The sequence below is a fragment of the Hirundo rustica genome, chromosome Z (assembly GCF_015227805.2).
Source record: "Hirundo rustica isolate bHirRus1 chromosome Z, bHirRus1.pri.v3, whole genome shotgun sequence".
Taxonomy (NCBI): Eukaryota; Metazoa; Chordata; class Aves; order Passeriformes; family Hirundinidae; genus Hirundo; species Hirundo rustica.
In genome coordinates, this window is record NC_053488.1 from 25,948,417 (window position 1) to 25,966,051 (window position 17,635).

The 17,635-nt window shown below is 37.3% G+C and overlaps 1 protein-coding gene across 3 annotated transcripts in view; it reads left to right on the forward strand.

The window, feature by feature from the left end:
- The window catches only part of PIK3C3 (phosphatidylinositol 3-kinase catalytic subunit type 3), a 70,937-nt gene that overhangs the window by 43,406 nt on the left and 9,896 nt on the right, over positions 1-17,635 (forward strand). For 2 of the 3 annotated variants that reach the window (XM_040090299.1, XM_040090300.2), the window contains 2 exons: positions 3,830-3,998; positions 8,648-8,738. In XM_040090299.1, coding sequence (XP_039946233.1) covers positions 3,830-3,998; positions 8,648-8,738 — 260 coding nt within the window. Of the gene's footprint in view, positions 1-3,829; positions 3,999-8,647; positions 8,739-17,635 lie in introns of those variants that run through there. The other variant, XR_009208616.1, reaches the window with a different exon arrangement.

The following is a 17,635-nucleotide window of genomic DNA, read 5'->3' on the forward strand; positions in this document are numbered from 1 at the left end:
AATAGGAAATTTTTCCTGTATTAAAATCCAGGTATTAGCAGTGAAAGTGATGGACAGATCACCCTCTCCAGCTGCAGTCAGGTGTTACTGGCTATTGCAAGCACCAGGTATCAATTTTTGTTCTCTACAGGTCCATGCTTGACTTAATCAAAGATCACTCTCAAGGCTCAAAGGAAGTCAGATGGACTTTGAAATTCCTGATGCTCTGACTGGTAGTCAGGGTAATTTCCATGTTTTATGCCATATCCTTGAACTGTACAGTGGCCTGTCTTCCTTATTCCGCATGTTAGAATACCAGATGTTGAGTGGAAAAGGGTAGTCAAAATCATAGAATAAAAGAATTTAAAATAAAAAAGCTCTGAAGCACCCCAAAGTATCAGCTTTTAGATTTTGAATTAAGTAATTTTATATGTGCATGCTGCTTACTCCTGGGAGCTTCTCTTCTTCTGCCAGTCAGTAAATGCCTTGTGTGTTGCTTTTTCTACAGTAAAATAAATGGGGAGAGCAGGGTGATTTTTAGTGCACTAGTTTTAAAGATGAGATCTGTTTCACCTGCTGTCTTAAGTAAGTCCTGGTTTTGGTTTAAATCATGACTGTAACAAACAAAAAAAACTCCTCACCTTTTTGATTTAGCACTCATTTGGGAACAGTAGTAAACCAAAGTAGAGGTCCAGTTTTGTCTGTAATTTATAGGCATGTCTAAAGATTAAGACCCTTTAAATTAAGACATAATAAATCAGAAGCTGGATCATGGAAAAACATGATGGTTTAAGAGATAGAAGTGTATGTGTTATGACACACTGTATATTGAAGGAAGGACATGTAATTGCTTTGTAAAACATGATAGTTCAAAGCCTTTAGAAAAAGTAGTGTTGCACAAAGTTCACATGAAGGCTATATTACTGGGAGGATAGGTGCTTACTGTATATAAATATCATTATATTAGCTATATGAACTCTTACAGGGAAATGACTGATACAGGTTATAGAGAGACCATCCCTGGGGGTACTCGGAAACTGTCTGGACATGGCCCTGGCTAAGGCATCTGGCATTGGGTGTCTCTGCTCAACCAGGGAGCTGGACCAGATGTCCTCCAGATGTCCCCTTATTCTTGCAGTTGGAGTTACACTGAGTAAAAATTCACATTCATTAATATAATGAGAGTGGAATACTCAGTGTAAGACCCTGATAAAAATGGCACTTGGGATGATCACTTGAGATACTTGCAACATTTTTATCCAGATAGTAAAAGATTTGAAATCATAGATTTTATTAACTTGATAAATTTATTATTTATTAACATAAATAAGAATATAAACATCACCTACTTTCAGTATTAAATATATAGCCAATTTAATTTGTCCAAAGCAGAATTGTTCTTCACTTGTTCATTTGTTAAGTCCTAGAGGGTAACATGAGTTAGGTTCCATTGTAGAAATCTCCAGACCTTAAGTGCTTCCTCATGCTGCTCCTGGTGTAGCATCTTTGTGCAGACACAAAAGGCAGGGAAAGCCTTTTGTCCATGTCCTTTGACATGGTGTGCTAGTTTAATCAATCTTGCAGGAGCTCAATTAAAATTAGTTAAGTCTGCATTTAGTAAACATGTTTGAAAGATTGTAAATATATTTATTTAAAAGCGAGCTTGTGCATACATTTTAAGTCAGTCTAAAAATCAGCTGAATTTGGAAGTACAGCTAGGAAACCTATCATGTTAATGCAGGATGGCCTCATCTCACATTCTAAGTGTCTATCATCAATTATTGAAACATTTTTGAATGTTTTAGATGTCTTTGTTACCAATGTAAATTACTAATCATCATATTTTATTCCTTATCTCCAGAGCAAGCTGAAAAAAAAAAAAAAATTACTGCTACAAAAGTTAGTTTTATTCAAAATGTTGTCTCTTGACTCTTCAAGGTGACAGGTTTGAATAAGTGAACATAAAGCAGGTCCCCAAAACTTTTAGTTAAACATTTTTTCTAGCTTAATGATTGAAGGGTATGTGGTTGTACGTGGCTGCTTCACAAATCTGGTGCACAAAAATGAGCTCTTAAAGAATCTCCTGTACCAGCCCAGAAAGAATGTATTGAAGGAAGGGTTTTTTTGTAGCACAATTAGTTATGCAAAATGTAATGGTTGTGGCATTTATCAGTCAGCAAACACTTAGCCTCTTGTTCAGGATACTTGTGATCTCTCTTTGAAATTGGACTGTCATGGAATTTGTTTCTTGAGTTGAAGAAGAAGGCTTATTACAGATGGCAAAACGACGTTTCAATTGATACTACATTATTATCCAATGAAACACTCAAAGAGGGGTGATTAACCGAAAAATAAGACTGCTCCATTTTTTTCCAAAAGCACTGAGAACGTAATCTTATGAAATCTTAAAATGAATACAGATGCTGAAGGTTAAAATACCCCATAGCAAATACACCATTCTCTGTAATGTTGCTCAGTTCCATAATTCTGAAACAAGACTCTATCTTCTGTGCTGTGTTTGTCTAGATAACAATCATGCTAATAATTTTCTACTTTCTTGTTTAAAAGATCTTCTATCTTGTGTCTGCATGCATATCTGCAACTCACCATCTTTTTGTAATGTAGTTGCACTATGGCTCAAGTCATTGCTTAAATTACACATTCCAAATTGACAGTACATTTGCAGAACACATTCAGAGACATCTTTATGCTTAACATGGACAGTGTTTAAATGAGTCAAGATTATTCCTAAAAAATTGGCTACCTAAGAATTACAAATTGTTTTGCTTTTCTTTCTATTAACTTTTTTCTTTTTTGTGTATTTATAAAATACTTATTCTTTAGTTAATCTAAATATTTTAGGTTTTTTGAAGTTGCTGGTAAACTGAAGTTTACCAAGGGAAGTTCAGTTGTTCATTTTGCCACCAATAACATCTCATGCATAGTTCAGTAATATATTGGAAGGGGAACATTCTGAATTCTGCCCCCAGTAATGTGTGAGCATTATGGTGAGCAGCACTGTAGGCTCTTGATAGGAAGGACAATTGCCTTGTGCATTTGAAGAGAGGAGGCATGTACAAGTTTTTGACAAGTTAATGCTGCAGAAGTGTTCTAAATGCAGTCAGTTAAACTGAGAAAGGAAAGGGTGTGATCAAGTAATGCAATTCATTTTAGTATTGGCAAAAGGGTATGACAAACTTTTTGATGGATTTGAAATCCAATTTCAAATTTGAAGTTGTAGTGATGTTTCTTCAGTGTATTTCAAAACCATTGATAATTTTTGATCCTACTTGAACAACTCAAAAAACTTTTGAAATAGTATTGAACTCTTCTTTGGTGTTCAGTGGGTTTAAAGAAGTTGTTTATAGGATTATGAGTCTTCCTTTCTCTTTGTTATATTAGCTGTATGTTAAATTTCATACAAACCATATTTCATGCCAACAACCAAATGCGAAACACACACTGCACATGTGTTTAAGTATTATTATTCAAGTTTGCTAAAAAATTATAAAGAAGATCCAAAGAGTTAGTAGTATCTATTATGTAAACTGCATTTTATATCTACTGGCCAGTTTCACTAGTGGTTCAGTCTTTGTGAATGTACTTTACATGTTTAAATATCAAAAAAGCAGGAAAACTGATCTTGTTACTACTTTTAATGAATTTGAAATCAGCTTTGCTTCTTTAAAACAATAATTTCCAGTTAACAGCTGAAGATAAAAAATATACTGTTATAAACACAGAAAACTTTCTGTGAGCTCCTTACTATCTTCATAATGATTCTATTTTTTCTAAATTTTGCACCAAGAGCTTATATTATGTGCAGTGTTTGCCTTTCCTTCTTCTACAGGTAAACTGTTTCACATTGACTTTGGTTATATTTTGGGCCGGGACCCCAAGCCCCTTCCTCCCCCGATGAAGCTGAACAAGGAGATGGTGGAAGGCATGGGAGGTACCCAGAGTGAGCAGTACCAGGAGTTCCGTAAGCAGTGCTACACAGCCTTTCTCCACCTCCGCAGGTAACACTGGGTTCATGCCAAAACTCATTAGACCCACTCTAAAGCAGGAGCAGAGACCAGTGAATTAATTGCTGACATGTTTCTTTTGAAAATATAAAGCTGGTTAAACGTGAACTCAAGAATTAGTATGAAAAAAAGGAATGAAAACATCACAGTGCTGGTGTAAGGTGGAGGGTGAATGTAGTTGTTCAAGTTAAAGCCCACAGTTTTGCTTGTTTAATAACTTGAATAGCTTTATTTCATAACTCAAGTGGAATATTAAATTATATTTCTTTTGGGGTATGTTTTTGCCCTTAAGCTTCTTTTCTTCTGATTATCGATGATCAAGGAACTGTCATTTTAATTTAAGTCATTACTCATTTGCTGCTTTATCCTTCTCCTGTTTAAATTAGTGATGATCAAATTCTTTGGCTTGAAGATGATACACACATATGCTTAGCTCAGTTCAGCTCCTGTGGGACAAAAATTTGCAACTTGTAGTGACAATCAAGCACGTTAGAAATTTATTTGAACACCTAGAATTGTGGCAGCTAAACCTCTTTAGATTCTGGTGTCTATGAACCAACAGATCTTTCTTTTAAATTTGGAATCAGCTTCATGCTTTTGCAGTGACTTCATTACTTACCCATCAAATTTCTGAACCAAGTAGCTAATTTTTGTTCTGTTTGAACAGAGCACAGGTAAGCACTTCTGATCTGTCCAGGGATCTGACTTAGCACATCTTCAGTTAAGCAAAAAAGTTTTCATTTTAATATCAAAGATTACCTAATGGAAACCTTCAAATATGTGTAAGAATTTTGTAATATGAAAAGCTTATGTGGAAAGTACCTGGAATATGGAACGCAGCCAGTGATAAGAAATAAAATGCTGCATGTAGTTCTTCAGTTGATGAAAGGAGGAGTACTAAGGAGTTGGTCTAGGAACTGACATTATTAATGGGTTAAAAAGCCATTCAACAATTTCAAAAAGCAATGGCATGTTACCAGCAAGCAATATTTGTGGCTTCAGAGAATGGCCCAACTTCTGAACTTTGCTTAAAGCTGTTTTGTAATGCTGTATTTCTTATTTGTCATATATTTGAGTTGTTTTTCTTGTTTAAATATAGCTGTTTAATGGAAAGGTCTGATGTGTCAGTGAAAGATTATTCATTGAATTAAATTATGTAATGATTTGCTACAAAGATCATCATTTAATGTGTAGTATAGTGGTAATTTGGGCATACAACTAAACTGTAAATCAAGATGGTTTAATTTTTAATATCTGGAATTATAGCTGTAGTTATAGTATCACCAATATTTGTTCACTTTATTGGAAAATATTTTTAAATGGTTTTGAATAAATATCATTAGGCTTTCAACAACAGTACTGTATGATAATATTAGAATTATTGTTAAGCAGCTAGAACTAAAAATAAGATTATTTGTTAAAAAAGAATAATTGGAACACCTCAATTCTCACAGTTCTGCATATTGACAGAAGCCCACTCACAGATACATCTTCCAGCCGAGTATTGTAAAATCATAACCTCTGATATCTAAGACAAAATGCACATTCATTTTAGTTCTTTATTTCCCTGGAGAATAAACCAGTTCTCTACATATTTCAGGTACTGTGTCTTGGTATATCAGGATTCCTGGTGGAATGGATGTTGCATAGTGGAAAAATGTAACGATTTTTAAAGTTGCAAGTGAAAGAATAGTTTTGTTCCTTGTTTCTGGTTGTAAGCAGTTTGGCATATAATCATTATTGCATGTTCTTTAGTTAGTTTGGTAGATTTTCTTGGGGAGTAGGAATAAGGAGATGCTTTCCAATTTTTTGAGCAACAGTAATCAATCGTGTGTGTTTGTCAGCAGTGCTATAGTAAAGGAGCAGCTGCTGCATTCTGAATGTGTTGCAGGGCAAATTGTGGCTGTCAGCAGGACTTGCATCTTCACTAGGGCTGTAGCAGTCTTTTTTTTTTCATTATACATGGTGAGCCTGTTTAAAGATGTTTAAATCCTGCTACATGGCAGCATTTCCTTTCCACCAAGAATTTCCTGATTACACATCTTCAGTGGGTTACATAGTATCACAAAATGGATCATTTGTCCCACTTCCCTGCTCAAGAAGGGTCATCCCAGAGCGCATGCCGCAGGGTTATGTTCAGAATGTTCTGGAATATCTCTGAGGGAGACTCTACACCCTCTCTAGGCAATCTGTGGCAGCAAAGAATCCAGTCAGAGCATTTCAGATTTTTTTTTCCAGAGTGAGGCTGTAGATTGTTTTGTTCCTTCCAAGTAAGGGTTTCCCCCTGCATTAGTCCTGTGAGAACCTTGCTGTTCAGTTTGAGTTAGTGGGCATAGGTAAGGGCAAAGGAGTAGGAGTAAGTAGGAGTAGGGACAGAAGCTGTAGTTTGGGCTGATTTTTTTTTTTTTTTTTTCTCTGTGTGGGTGGGGCTGTCCAGCTGGCTAGAGCAGTTTTTCCCCAGTCTGTTCTCAGTTGAGTGACTGAGGGTGCTGTCCAGATCTGATTGGAAACACTGTGTACAACAAGTGGAAAGCTGTGATGGCCCTTGGGAAGTGCTGTTCCTTTGGAAAGGTTGTAGCTAGGCTTTACAGGGTCTGGATAGTGTTCTAAAAGTTGGGATTAGTTGGTGAAGAGAGAAGAGCAAAAGTGAAGCTGTGTGGGATCACATCCATGTTCACTGAGTTTGGACTGCGAAGAGATACTTTGGGAAGAATAAATGCTGTAATTTATTATAGGTAACTGTGACATTACAATGATTAGGGAATATTCATGCTCTTGGGAAGAGAATTGAGTCATGGGGGATCCCATGTTCCACCAAAAGAAAGGTAGTATCCTTAAGGCATTTTAAACTTGGAAACTTCAGTTTTAAACCTTTTAAACTTCAGGTAATTTCATTCTTCAAGAATCAGAAGACTTCATTGTATGGAACAGAACCATCTCTTAACTGGCATCTAACAATGATGCCTAGACCTTTCAAATCTTTTTTTACAAGCTTCCATCACATAAATTACTCCAATAACCTGTAGTGCTTATAAGCTCTTATCCTCTATACAGCTGAAGAGCAAAAGGGACTCCCAGACTTTGGATTCTGTATCAGTTTGAAGGGAAAACTACTGACAGAAGGTACCAGTAACCTAGGAAGAGACTTGAGAGCATGTACCTGTAACATTAAAGCACGTTTTCAAAGAAATTTGCTAGTTTCAGGGAAGTAGAAGCAAAATTCATTAAAATCTGTGGTGTCTGTTCCTAGCAGCAGAGCAGCCTGACTGCCAGATTCCTTAGACAAACCTGAAACAAGATGGTAGTTAGCTCCCTCCTCCCCCCCACCCTTCCCCTCCCCACTCCTCTCCCTTTTCCCACACCTTCCTTCCCCTCTCCTCTCCCTTTTCCCACACCTTCCCTCCCCTCCCCATAAAAGTAACTTTCCTGACTCCATCCCCCTGGCCCTGGGGAAATGAAGTAAAACTGCTGAAAAAAAATAAAGCACTGAAGATTTCTAGCCATGCAGTTGATTTTAATGTTTTTCTTATAATGTCTTAAAACTTTTATTGGAATGTGTTAGGTAGTGTTAGTTCCAGATAATAATAAAGTGTCAAGAATTTTTGTTGGAATTAAGTTTTTCTAGAGATATATTTTTGAGCAATATTTACTTTGTAAAATGCAGCTATGAAGCAGACCTTTTGTTTAGTTGAAATACTTTGTACTCCTTGCAATTGTCAGCTGATATATATTCAGCAGCTTCCTAATAAACAAGTTTTGCTGCTAAGAATTCGTTTTCTATCATCTGTGAAGCTCCTGGTTCTCTTAGCAAAGCAGTATTTCAAATGGTGAAGTCAGTAACATATTTTGTGTCTTAAAGGGAACTAGATCTTTTTGCAGAGGTAGTTTCAGTTTGTGTTGAACAGCTTGAAAATTATCCTTTGATAAAGAAACTAACAGCTAATTTTTTGCAAGGGCAAAATACTTTTCTTTAAAAAAAATCATCATGAGTGCTTCCAACGCCATTTTAAAGCTGAAAAGTTTAGTCTCTTTTAATGGCTTAAAACTTTTATGTCTTTTAATGGTTATAGGTGACATTTGTACTTCCTAAGTGTAATGTGCTACCACTGGAGCTTAACTGAGCAACTGAAAACTTGGATCTGGTTAAATATTTAACCCATTATGTCAAAACCCCTTGCAGTGATTGGAAAAATAATTTTTTGTACTTATGGAGACTTCATCTCTTTGAATATATATCATGCTGCTGTATCACTTCTTAATAAAAAATAACCTTTCAATCACTATTATAGCATATGTTTATCCTACCAGAGGTAGAGAATGGCATTAAAACTTAAAATATATGAAATCATAGTTTATATTTGATGTGTCTCTGAATAAATGTTCTGACAATTTTAGAAAGTTGTAACAAAATCAAAGCATTTTATTCACTTTTGGCAGTTTGAGAGATTTTGAAGGGTAAACTTTGATACGTAATGTCAGTATCTTGTGTTCTTTAACACAAATACTTTCAATTATTATTAAAAATGGATCTCTGAAGCATTAGCATTTTTTTGTAAAATGATGCTGATGAGTTCTTAAGCTGTTTACAAAATGTTTTTTGTACTGTTTACAAAGTGTTTGATCTAATTTGCTCTTCTGCTTAGGTATTCCAACTTGATCTTGAATTTATTTTCCCTCATGGTGGATGCCAACATTCCAGATATTGCTCTTGAACCTGACAAGACTGTAAAAAAGGTAATTGTGAACCTTACATTGTCTTTCAGTAACCCAGGATATCTCACAGAAATTTTCAGTCACTTGTGATGATGACTTTTTTTTTTTCTCACCTGGAAATACTTGCTCCTGTTTCATAAGCTTTGAACAATATTTAGAAACATTGAAGTTAAAGATAGGAGAGTGTACTTGAAGAACACGTAGTACATGTGCCCATAAATACAGGAGGGCTTTTTATCGTCCATTCAATGCTACATGCTCTGCTCTAGCACTCTGTTCCACTGGATATTTTAGCTAAAAACAGTGTTCCCAGCTTATCAAACTTAGGAAAAGTAAAGCAGTCAACGCTAACAGTGTCATGAAAGATTGTTCTATCTGGTCCAGAAGCCTTTAAGTCATCAATGGTTTTATAAAACTAGTCTTCTTCTAGTTATAAACCAGTCTGCTGAAGATTTTAAAACAGTAGGCTGGTATATCTTCCTCAACAAGGATTTTTTTTTGTTGTGAAGTCAGACTTACGTCCTATAATTCTAACTTTGTCCTTTATACCAGCTTAAGTCATTCTTCTCCATTTGGTGTTTGAGCAATAGTTGACATGAAAAATACTGCTACATCTCCATCTAGATTTCATTACACTTACATTTTAGACAAATGTTGGGGTTTTTATAACCTGATTTAGAGTGAAGGACTATCTATTTTAATTCCCCAAAAGGCTTCATGGAGCCCGTGTATCCAGTGGAAATTAGTTTAGTGTAATTTTTGTTCAAGTGGTGGATTGTCTCTCAGATAGGCTGTTCTTCACTGTTTTCAAAAAGCTAGGATAGCAGAGATTCAGAATCTTCCAATAAATATTTCATGTCCTAATACAATTTCCTTAAAGAAAACTAAATTGTGACTTGCACAATTTTTTCGTTTTCTCTTCAAGGATCCAAGCATTTCTATTTAGAGTTTCTTGGTTTCAAATTGATACAAAGAGTTCTTGCAGCTGTTTTATATCCAGGAAGCTAAGCTAGTCACAAGTGCTGTGTTTTGTGGTAAAGATGACCATCTTCCCTCCACTCAACAGTTTTTCTGAGAAAATGACAGCAAATTAGTTCTTCTCATCAACACTTAAACCTCACCTCTGTCCCTAAATGCCCTACAGATTGAGTAGGTTACTTATATAGAACATAGGAGATAAAAGCCTAAAGCAGGTAACTGAAATGATTGAATACCTGCCAAGTTCTGGGAGTAACTACGCTTTTGTAGAGGCATTTTCTTTTCAAGGAAGAGACCTTCCCAACAGTATGCAAGTCCTGTCTTAAGAATTCCATCTTTATGAAGAAGACAGATTTAGCTCTACTTACTCATTGGAAACATAATACAGTAAGGAGGGGGAAGATCTTTTAGATTGCAAAGTCTTCTAATAAATGCACCATAAATCCTAGTAAAATTTGAAGTATGCATTAACAGGTAGAGCAGGGGTTAATTTGGGGCAAGTTTGTGCTTGACTGAAACAGTCATCACGAGGTCAAATCAGTGGTTTTGTTGAACTTCAGAAGTGCTGGTTCTTTAATGTTTCCACCAATAAGTTTGAGACGTATGACACATTTTGATCTTACTCATTACTGGTCCAGGATTTCCTGTCATTTGATCACAGAATCCCAGAATGGCTTGGGCTGGAATGGGTTTTAAAGATGATCTCATTCCATCCCCCTGCCATGGGCCACTTCCACTAAGTAAGCCAGGTTGCTTGTGTGACAGTAGCTACAACTGGCTCCCAACGTGGGGCTTGAAGCCACAAAAGGTTCCCAAAAAGCTAGAAGAACCACTCAGGGAGCACGTGGCCGAGGAATCCCACGCAGAGAGTTGTAGCTACTCTCCATGAGACTAGACAACCGCCGATGGCAAAAGAAAGAACCTGCTCTTTGTCCGGGGGGAGAATACTGCTTTATTCTCCAGTCCTGCCCTGCCTTGGCTGGAGATCTTCCCCGATTGCTTTCCGGTGCCAGGGAGCCCTCGGCCCCACCTCTCCGGGGGCTTTTTCCCGAGGGGGCAGGGCCCAGAGGCAGGGACAAGACATCATCCAATCAGGGAGAAATGGGAGTGGAAAAGTTAGGTTACAGCTGAATAAGGACAAACCATTTGATACAGATTTCAAATCCGATAAAACACAGTATAAACCCAATTAATGCATTACATCAATACAGTAAAAGAATAGAAAAAAAAAAGTTGGGAAAAAAAACTTCAAAACCACTCTTCCCTCCCCTTACAAACTGTTCACTTTCTTACAAAACAACATAAAGAGACAAAACTTGTAATTTTCAGTCAGTTTCACTATCTGACAATAGTCTTTCATCAATTCATTAGGGAAAGAATATCTTTTAGAGTCACAGATCCCACTGACAACTTAGAACAGTTCTCCTGTGGGTTTTTTAACTGTCACAAAAACAACTGCCTGGAGAAACCTGCCTTTGTGACCCTCCCAGGAACAGTTTCCTAAGCTGCTTATGGGTCATTGGTCTTAGACTTTTGCATACTGGAGTGTCACCTTTTAAAGATGAATAACTGTAAAGCAAAGGATTCTTCACCTCAAGGTACAGAGATATCTTCTCACTTCTTCACTGGCGCAGGGGGCTTCTCATCTTTATCTCTGTTCAAGCATTTGATAGGGTATCACTTAGTTCATCACAAACACCTTTGCTCAAATCCACACACAAATTAAAACAATCATCTCCCCAAATGCTTATCTTTCCCATGATTTAAAGGGATAATCTAAATATAGAGTTCATTTCCACAGCTCAAGTAAGACTAGAACAACCAACTCTTCAACCCTCTGTCCTAATAGTCTTTTCACTCTTGCTCTACTGACTTCATGCTGTTGTTCTTTATGTTCACTCTGTCCTATCTTACTCTCTCAGAGAAGGGCTAAGCTCTGGAAGCTTCATGTTGCTAAGAAAGAGTTAAATCTGCTCAGAGACTTCGTCTCTGCTCAGAGACTCAGTTAAATCTGCTCAGAGACTCTGTAGCTCTTGGTGTTAGATGTTCAAGGCTGTGCTAGTGAAGGAGGAGGAACTCACATCAGAGATTGGAGCAACCCGGGCAGTCCGGAATTACAAAAAAACAGGCAGGATCATAAATGCCTTCTCAGCCGACCCCTTGGTTTAAATTGAGGTGGCTTCGGCCCAAATGATGCCCATTGCTCTTATCAGGGGCCCAGCAGAGATCTCTCCCTGCTCCAGAGAAGTCCGAAGAAAGTAGTTGTAAAACAGCAACCTCTCCTTCCCCACCCCCTTCACCCAGGAGCCAATGGAATCCGGCCAGGCCTCAGGCCAGCTCCCCACAAAATGGGGGAGCAACAGGCCCAGCTCGATGTTACCTGTCTCTCTCTGGCCAAAGGAAGAAGAAAAAGGACCCACCTACAGGAAATTAAGGGGCTTTATATGGTACTTCCCAAAGTCGCAGCTAACAATTTCAGTGGTTAGAACAGATGCCAGTATTCCAACTAACTCTCTGATAGGTCCCTGTCTCTTCCAAAGAAATTCCTAAGTCCTGACCTGGAGAATTATTCTACATTCTTCTATAACTAAATGTGCTGGCTTGAAGGCAAAATCAGCGAGAGACTCCAAGTCAGAAAAAAACCCAATTTAATAGGAGAGGAAAAAAAGGTAAAATAAAATAAAACACATGCAATGGTACAAAAGATCACTGACAGAGTCAGAATACAACCTGAAACCATGGTGGTAGCAGTCCAGATGAAGTGGCCTTGTTGAAGCAGTATTCCTGCAGAAAGGTCTGGTAGCTCTTGTCCTTTGGGAATCCAGTGGGTAAGGCTGCCTGTGCTGTCCCAAATCCCAGATTATATCCAGGTGGGAATGCTTGGCTCCTCCCCCTGGGCAGAGCATCTCACAATGTGCTGATAGTATTTTATCAGTCTTGCAAAGGGTCCTTGATTGCCCATTAAACAGAAGATAGCTCCTGGAGGGAGTTACCTATGAGTCATGCAGCAGGGCATTGATGGGCCATTAACAGAAGATAGTCTGGAGGCAGGGGGCAAGGGAAACACTGCCCAACCTAGCTTCAACATTTCATGTAGATGGTGATAGAATACATAATTTGGGCACATTGTAACCTAGGACACTAAAAAACCAAACTGTACTAACCCATGACAGTGAGTGGTCCATATGGGAACAAACCCACAACTGTGGCGTTACCAGCACACGCTCTGACCACCTGAACTCTGAATTAGATCCATGTCATTACTTCTAAGTTCCATTACAAAGTAGAAATAACTGCTTTCATGGCATGTAAAGAACACAAGCTTAGTTGTTACATGACAGATCAATGTTAGATCAAATGTATCAATTAGTTATTGGGATCCTGAGCTCTGACAGTGCTGCAGCTTGGTGAACTGTGACTTCTATGCTCATGGGAGAGGCTATCGATTCATGGAGGCTTTAAAATGTGAAAGCACATAGAACTGAAGAAGTAAGGCAAGTGTTTCTGATAAGGAATACAAATCACTTTGAGAGGGAAAGATCCTTCTTCCCGAAGTTCTTTTAAGTTAATTTAGGGTGTGCTCATTCCTTTAAAAAACAAAACCCGCACAATAAGCTCTTATCAGGAAGATAGCCAAATTGTTCAGCTCTCTCAAGTTTTGTTATCTTATATAAGCTTTTTTTTTTTTTTTTCTGACAGCTCAGCTGTTTCTGACCACTGTTGACAGTTTGTTTTTTTGGTTCAATGTTATCCTTTAAATATACTCCTTAAATTTGTACAAAAATAATACATCATCCTGGGATCCCTAAAGAATGGGTAAGCAGAGGAGCCTTCTATAAAGCAGTTGTTGATATTATGATTTGCTGGATGCTTATACAATGTTCAAAGCTCCTGTGAAAGTAATGGCTTTCTTTAGTTCTCGATTTTTCATTTTACTATTTATCTTCTAGAAGATAAACTAAAAAATAGCTTTAAATGGGCTAGGATCAGAATCATCTTAACCTGCTATATAACAGTGAATAGGTCATTGTTGTTAGGGTTTTTTTAAAAATAATGCGCTAGAAAACTTGTTTGGGGTATTAAATAACCATTAGCCCATCTGAAATCAGTTACAAGCTTTGTTAGAACCAATTAAAAAAAAGGGACAAGGTGCCTTGCCTTTCTTGGGATGAGTGGCAAGTTGATTTAGTTGTTTAACAAGGTAATACTATACCTTGTTTTAGAAAAATTGAATAAATGCTTTCAGCATCTCAATTGATTTTTATCTTTTTCCTTAAAGCTTTAACAAAAAATCCATATATATTTCAGCAGACTCAAATTAGGTAAAGATCCATGTTGGACTGACCTGCAAAATTAAATTACCTTTGATGTGTTAGACCAGTCAACAGCCATTTCAACCAGGGTTTCACTTTCACAGAATACAAAGGTGGAAATATACAAAATGTTCCTGTATCTAAGAAGGTGTCCTGGTGAAGAGTAGATGTGAAGTTCACAGTCAGCATTTTCCTCATTGATGTTACAGTGACAGCACTCATGCTCACTTTTCTGTAGGGCTCTTCTTTTGCATTTAGGGGCCTGGAACCAGTCAGTCTCTGGGCTTACAGGCAACAAGATAGGTTGGTTACCTGTATCTCAGTTTGGAGGTTACTGAGAATAGTAGTTTGATTAAACTGCAAGGAGAGTAATTTCCTTTTTTGTCAAACAAAGGAATGCTTACTGAAGTAGTATATATATTATATATCTTACCATGTCTGTTGAAATATTACACTGAAATTATTTTGTCAAACAACTTGTTTGGCATAAATATCTTTAATAATGAAACTTTTCAGTAGGTGTAGCTATACTGCCGTTACAAAATAGGCATGACTTATTCTAAAAGTTATTGCTATAGAAAGACTTCTTTTTAATGACCACAATTTTGCTTCCTGAAAGTGAAAACATTGTTAGATGTATGAAAGAATTGTTAGATGGTAGCTGAACTCGCAGTCTAATCTTTGTCTTCAAAAAGGGATATCCTGTGCCACCAGTGAGCAGGAAAGTGCTTTGCAAGAAGTGTCTGCCTGCTGGTTACAGTAAGGTGTAAAAACTACATTCAGAAATAATTTTTGTGTTCCCCTTTTCTAAACTTTCAGCAAATAATCTGCTGTGGTCTTAGAGCCAGGATGAAGGTTTGATTTTAGTAATCATACACATATTTGAAATAAAAATAATATTTGGATCTGCTGTATGGTAGATGATTGCTAGAGTAAAATAAGTTGAAATAAAATGAAGAACACCACTTTGATTTTCCATGTCTTGATTGGTTGTATTGTCTCTTGTCAATTCCTGTAATATATAGGTGTTTGATAATGGGATGCTCACTAGTTAGAGTACTTAAGAGAAGATGTTGGAAGGACTTCCTTACTTCTAGTCATTGAAGGAAACCAAGTAAGATCATAAGGAAACTTCTGTGAGACATGGCCTCTTCTGTGAGGCCTTGGATGATTTGAGTTGTTACTACTTTTTTTTTTTAAGCATTTCATGCTGATATGTTAAATAAGACCTTTTAGAAAAATGTGAGTGTGGAAAATATTCTTAAAGACTCTAACTACTAACCTGAGGAACAAAGACAGACTGTTTTTGGTTTGTTTTTTTCCGAGTTATCCTCTACCATCTCATAACAATGGGACTTCTGAGGGAGCTCACTGACAGAATGCAACTGTATAATCAAGCTTAAAATGTAACGGGAGGCATATTGTCCCAGTGTTGTTTCTGCCCAAAAGTTGCAAAATATCTTGGGAGAAACAGATCGAGTAAAGTCAAAATTTGAACAGTAGCTTATGTCATCTACAAACTTCTGTAAAGTAAATAATAGATTGCACCTCTTTGAAATGGTTTATTGGCACAGGATGGTCTAAGCACATCTGGGTGCTCTGTCATTCCTGAAGGAACTTTCACGATCTTCTTGTTCAAAAGAGAGCAAGCTACACAAACCGATTTACTTATCAGAGAAATATGGCAATGGGAATCATTTTTACCTCTAGCATGAAAAGAAACAGAAACTCCCTATGGCTTCACCTGAAGATGCAGATTTTAAAGCACATCAGAATTTGGCAGTACCTTCTTACTTGCTTTGCATAGCATTTGTTTTCAGAAATTAAATCAGTGCTGACCTTAACCGTGCAGTCTCACAGCTTAAATTGGACTGAAAATAAGTGAGTAAGCATTGACCTGAAATGAAACAAAGCTCATGGAAGTTTCACAACAGTTCTTGATGAAGAGTATATGGAAAACTGGTTTCTGAACCAGCTGTCTCCTTGGAGTGGGTATACACAATATCACTCAGTGAGTTTACCCAGTATTTATGGAAAAATAGACTTAGAACCTTCCCAGTTGCAAGAAAAGCTTGTTGTACTGACTCAGCTCCCTCACTCCATTTTTGATCACTATATTCCCCATAGGAAAAGCCAGAAAACAGAGATTACCAACTGCATAAAATTGTCTCCATCCTCAAACCTGGAGAAACCCTTTTCAGATTCTTGGTGCTTATTTTTATAGTAAAAAGCTTGTCAGCTTTTGACCAAGAAAAAGTAACTGCAAAGCTTAAAATCAGTTGTCTTTTTGATCCTTTCATGTCCTTTTGTCCTCTCCATACTATTTATAAAGAAAGCTGTCAGTATAGTGTGCTTCCTCACATGGTTCCTGACACTGTCTCCTACTGCCACTCTCTGATTTAGGCTTTTCGGAAAACCTTGCACAAAAATGTCACAAAATGGAATTAAATTGAAATGTAGTAGAGGATTCTCCTCAGTTTGCATTTCCCCTTCTTTGGCCTCTGAGATAATTGCCTTTAAATTTTCCACTCTTCACATATGCTTTTCCGTTTCTCAGATTTCAGGAAAAACACTGGGCTGAAATAATTTTATTGGCTTGTCAATGCATAACTGATAAACAATGACGATATCACTACACTCACTTTTTTCCTGCCATTGCTCCTTGCTTTTCCATTTCCAGCACAGCTGCAGTGCTAATTGCTAATTGTTGGGCTTTGTAAAATTAGTCAATTCTATAAATTCTAAGTAGTAATGACTAAAATCTGGAGTCAATTATGTAGCCAGCTTTGTGTGACAAAGAGGTGCACCATCACTTTTCAGATGTAGCTAATGGATTCTGCATTGTCACCTCCTAAAAAAAAAAGCTTTTTATTTTTCTACAGGAAAGCCACATGGTTTCTATCTGTCCTTCACAGCAGATTTGACCTTTGAATGAGTAATCATCAGGGACCAGTGATTCATTGGCAGACAAAGGATTCAGGAGGCATTAAAGGACAGTGTCCTAACTGACTGAGCTCTGTTTCAGATGTCCACTGATTGAAGAAGGTGCTGCAGAGATGCTGTGCTATAGGCAACGTTATTGTGAGCACAGACAGCACAAATATCCAGCTCCCATAAGCATGAGCTTAACTGCATTTTGTGAAAGTAACCCCATTCATTTTGATACCACCTTTGAATAGACACAAGAAAGGATAAAATCAAACTGTCCAGAAGAGAGGAAAGTCATCTGACTGGGCTGTAACACTGAGAGCACTCTCTGTGTTTCCAAGGCTGTGTGAACACTGACAGGGGCTTCATTGATAAGAAAATGATCAGTGTAACTGTTTGGAAACTAGCAAAAAGAGAGAGAATACATGTTTTTTGGGTTTTTTTAAACATTAAATATGTCAAAGTAAAATTATTTTTATTCTACAGGTATAAAAGCTGAAGCAGAGATGTGACTGGAGGTATAGAAACTTTCTGAGCTACCTTGTTTCTAAACCTGAGCTAATTTTTCCAGGCTTTTTTCATCTGGCTTGTAGTGAAACTCACACTGCTTTCCCACTCCCCTGTGCTCCCCAGTCAACCAAAGGCTGAGAGCTGAGTTCCCAAGTTAGTGACATGGAAAGGACTTTCTAAGTTGGAGCT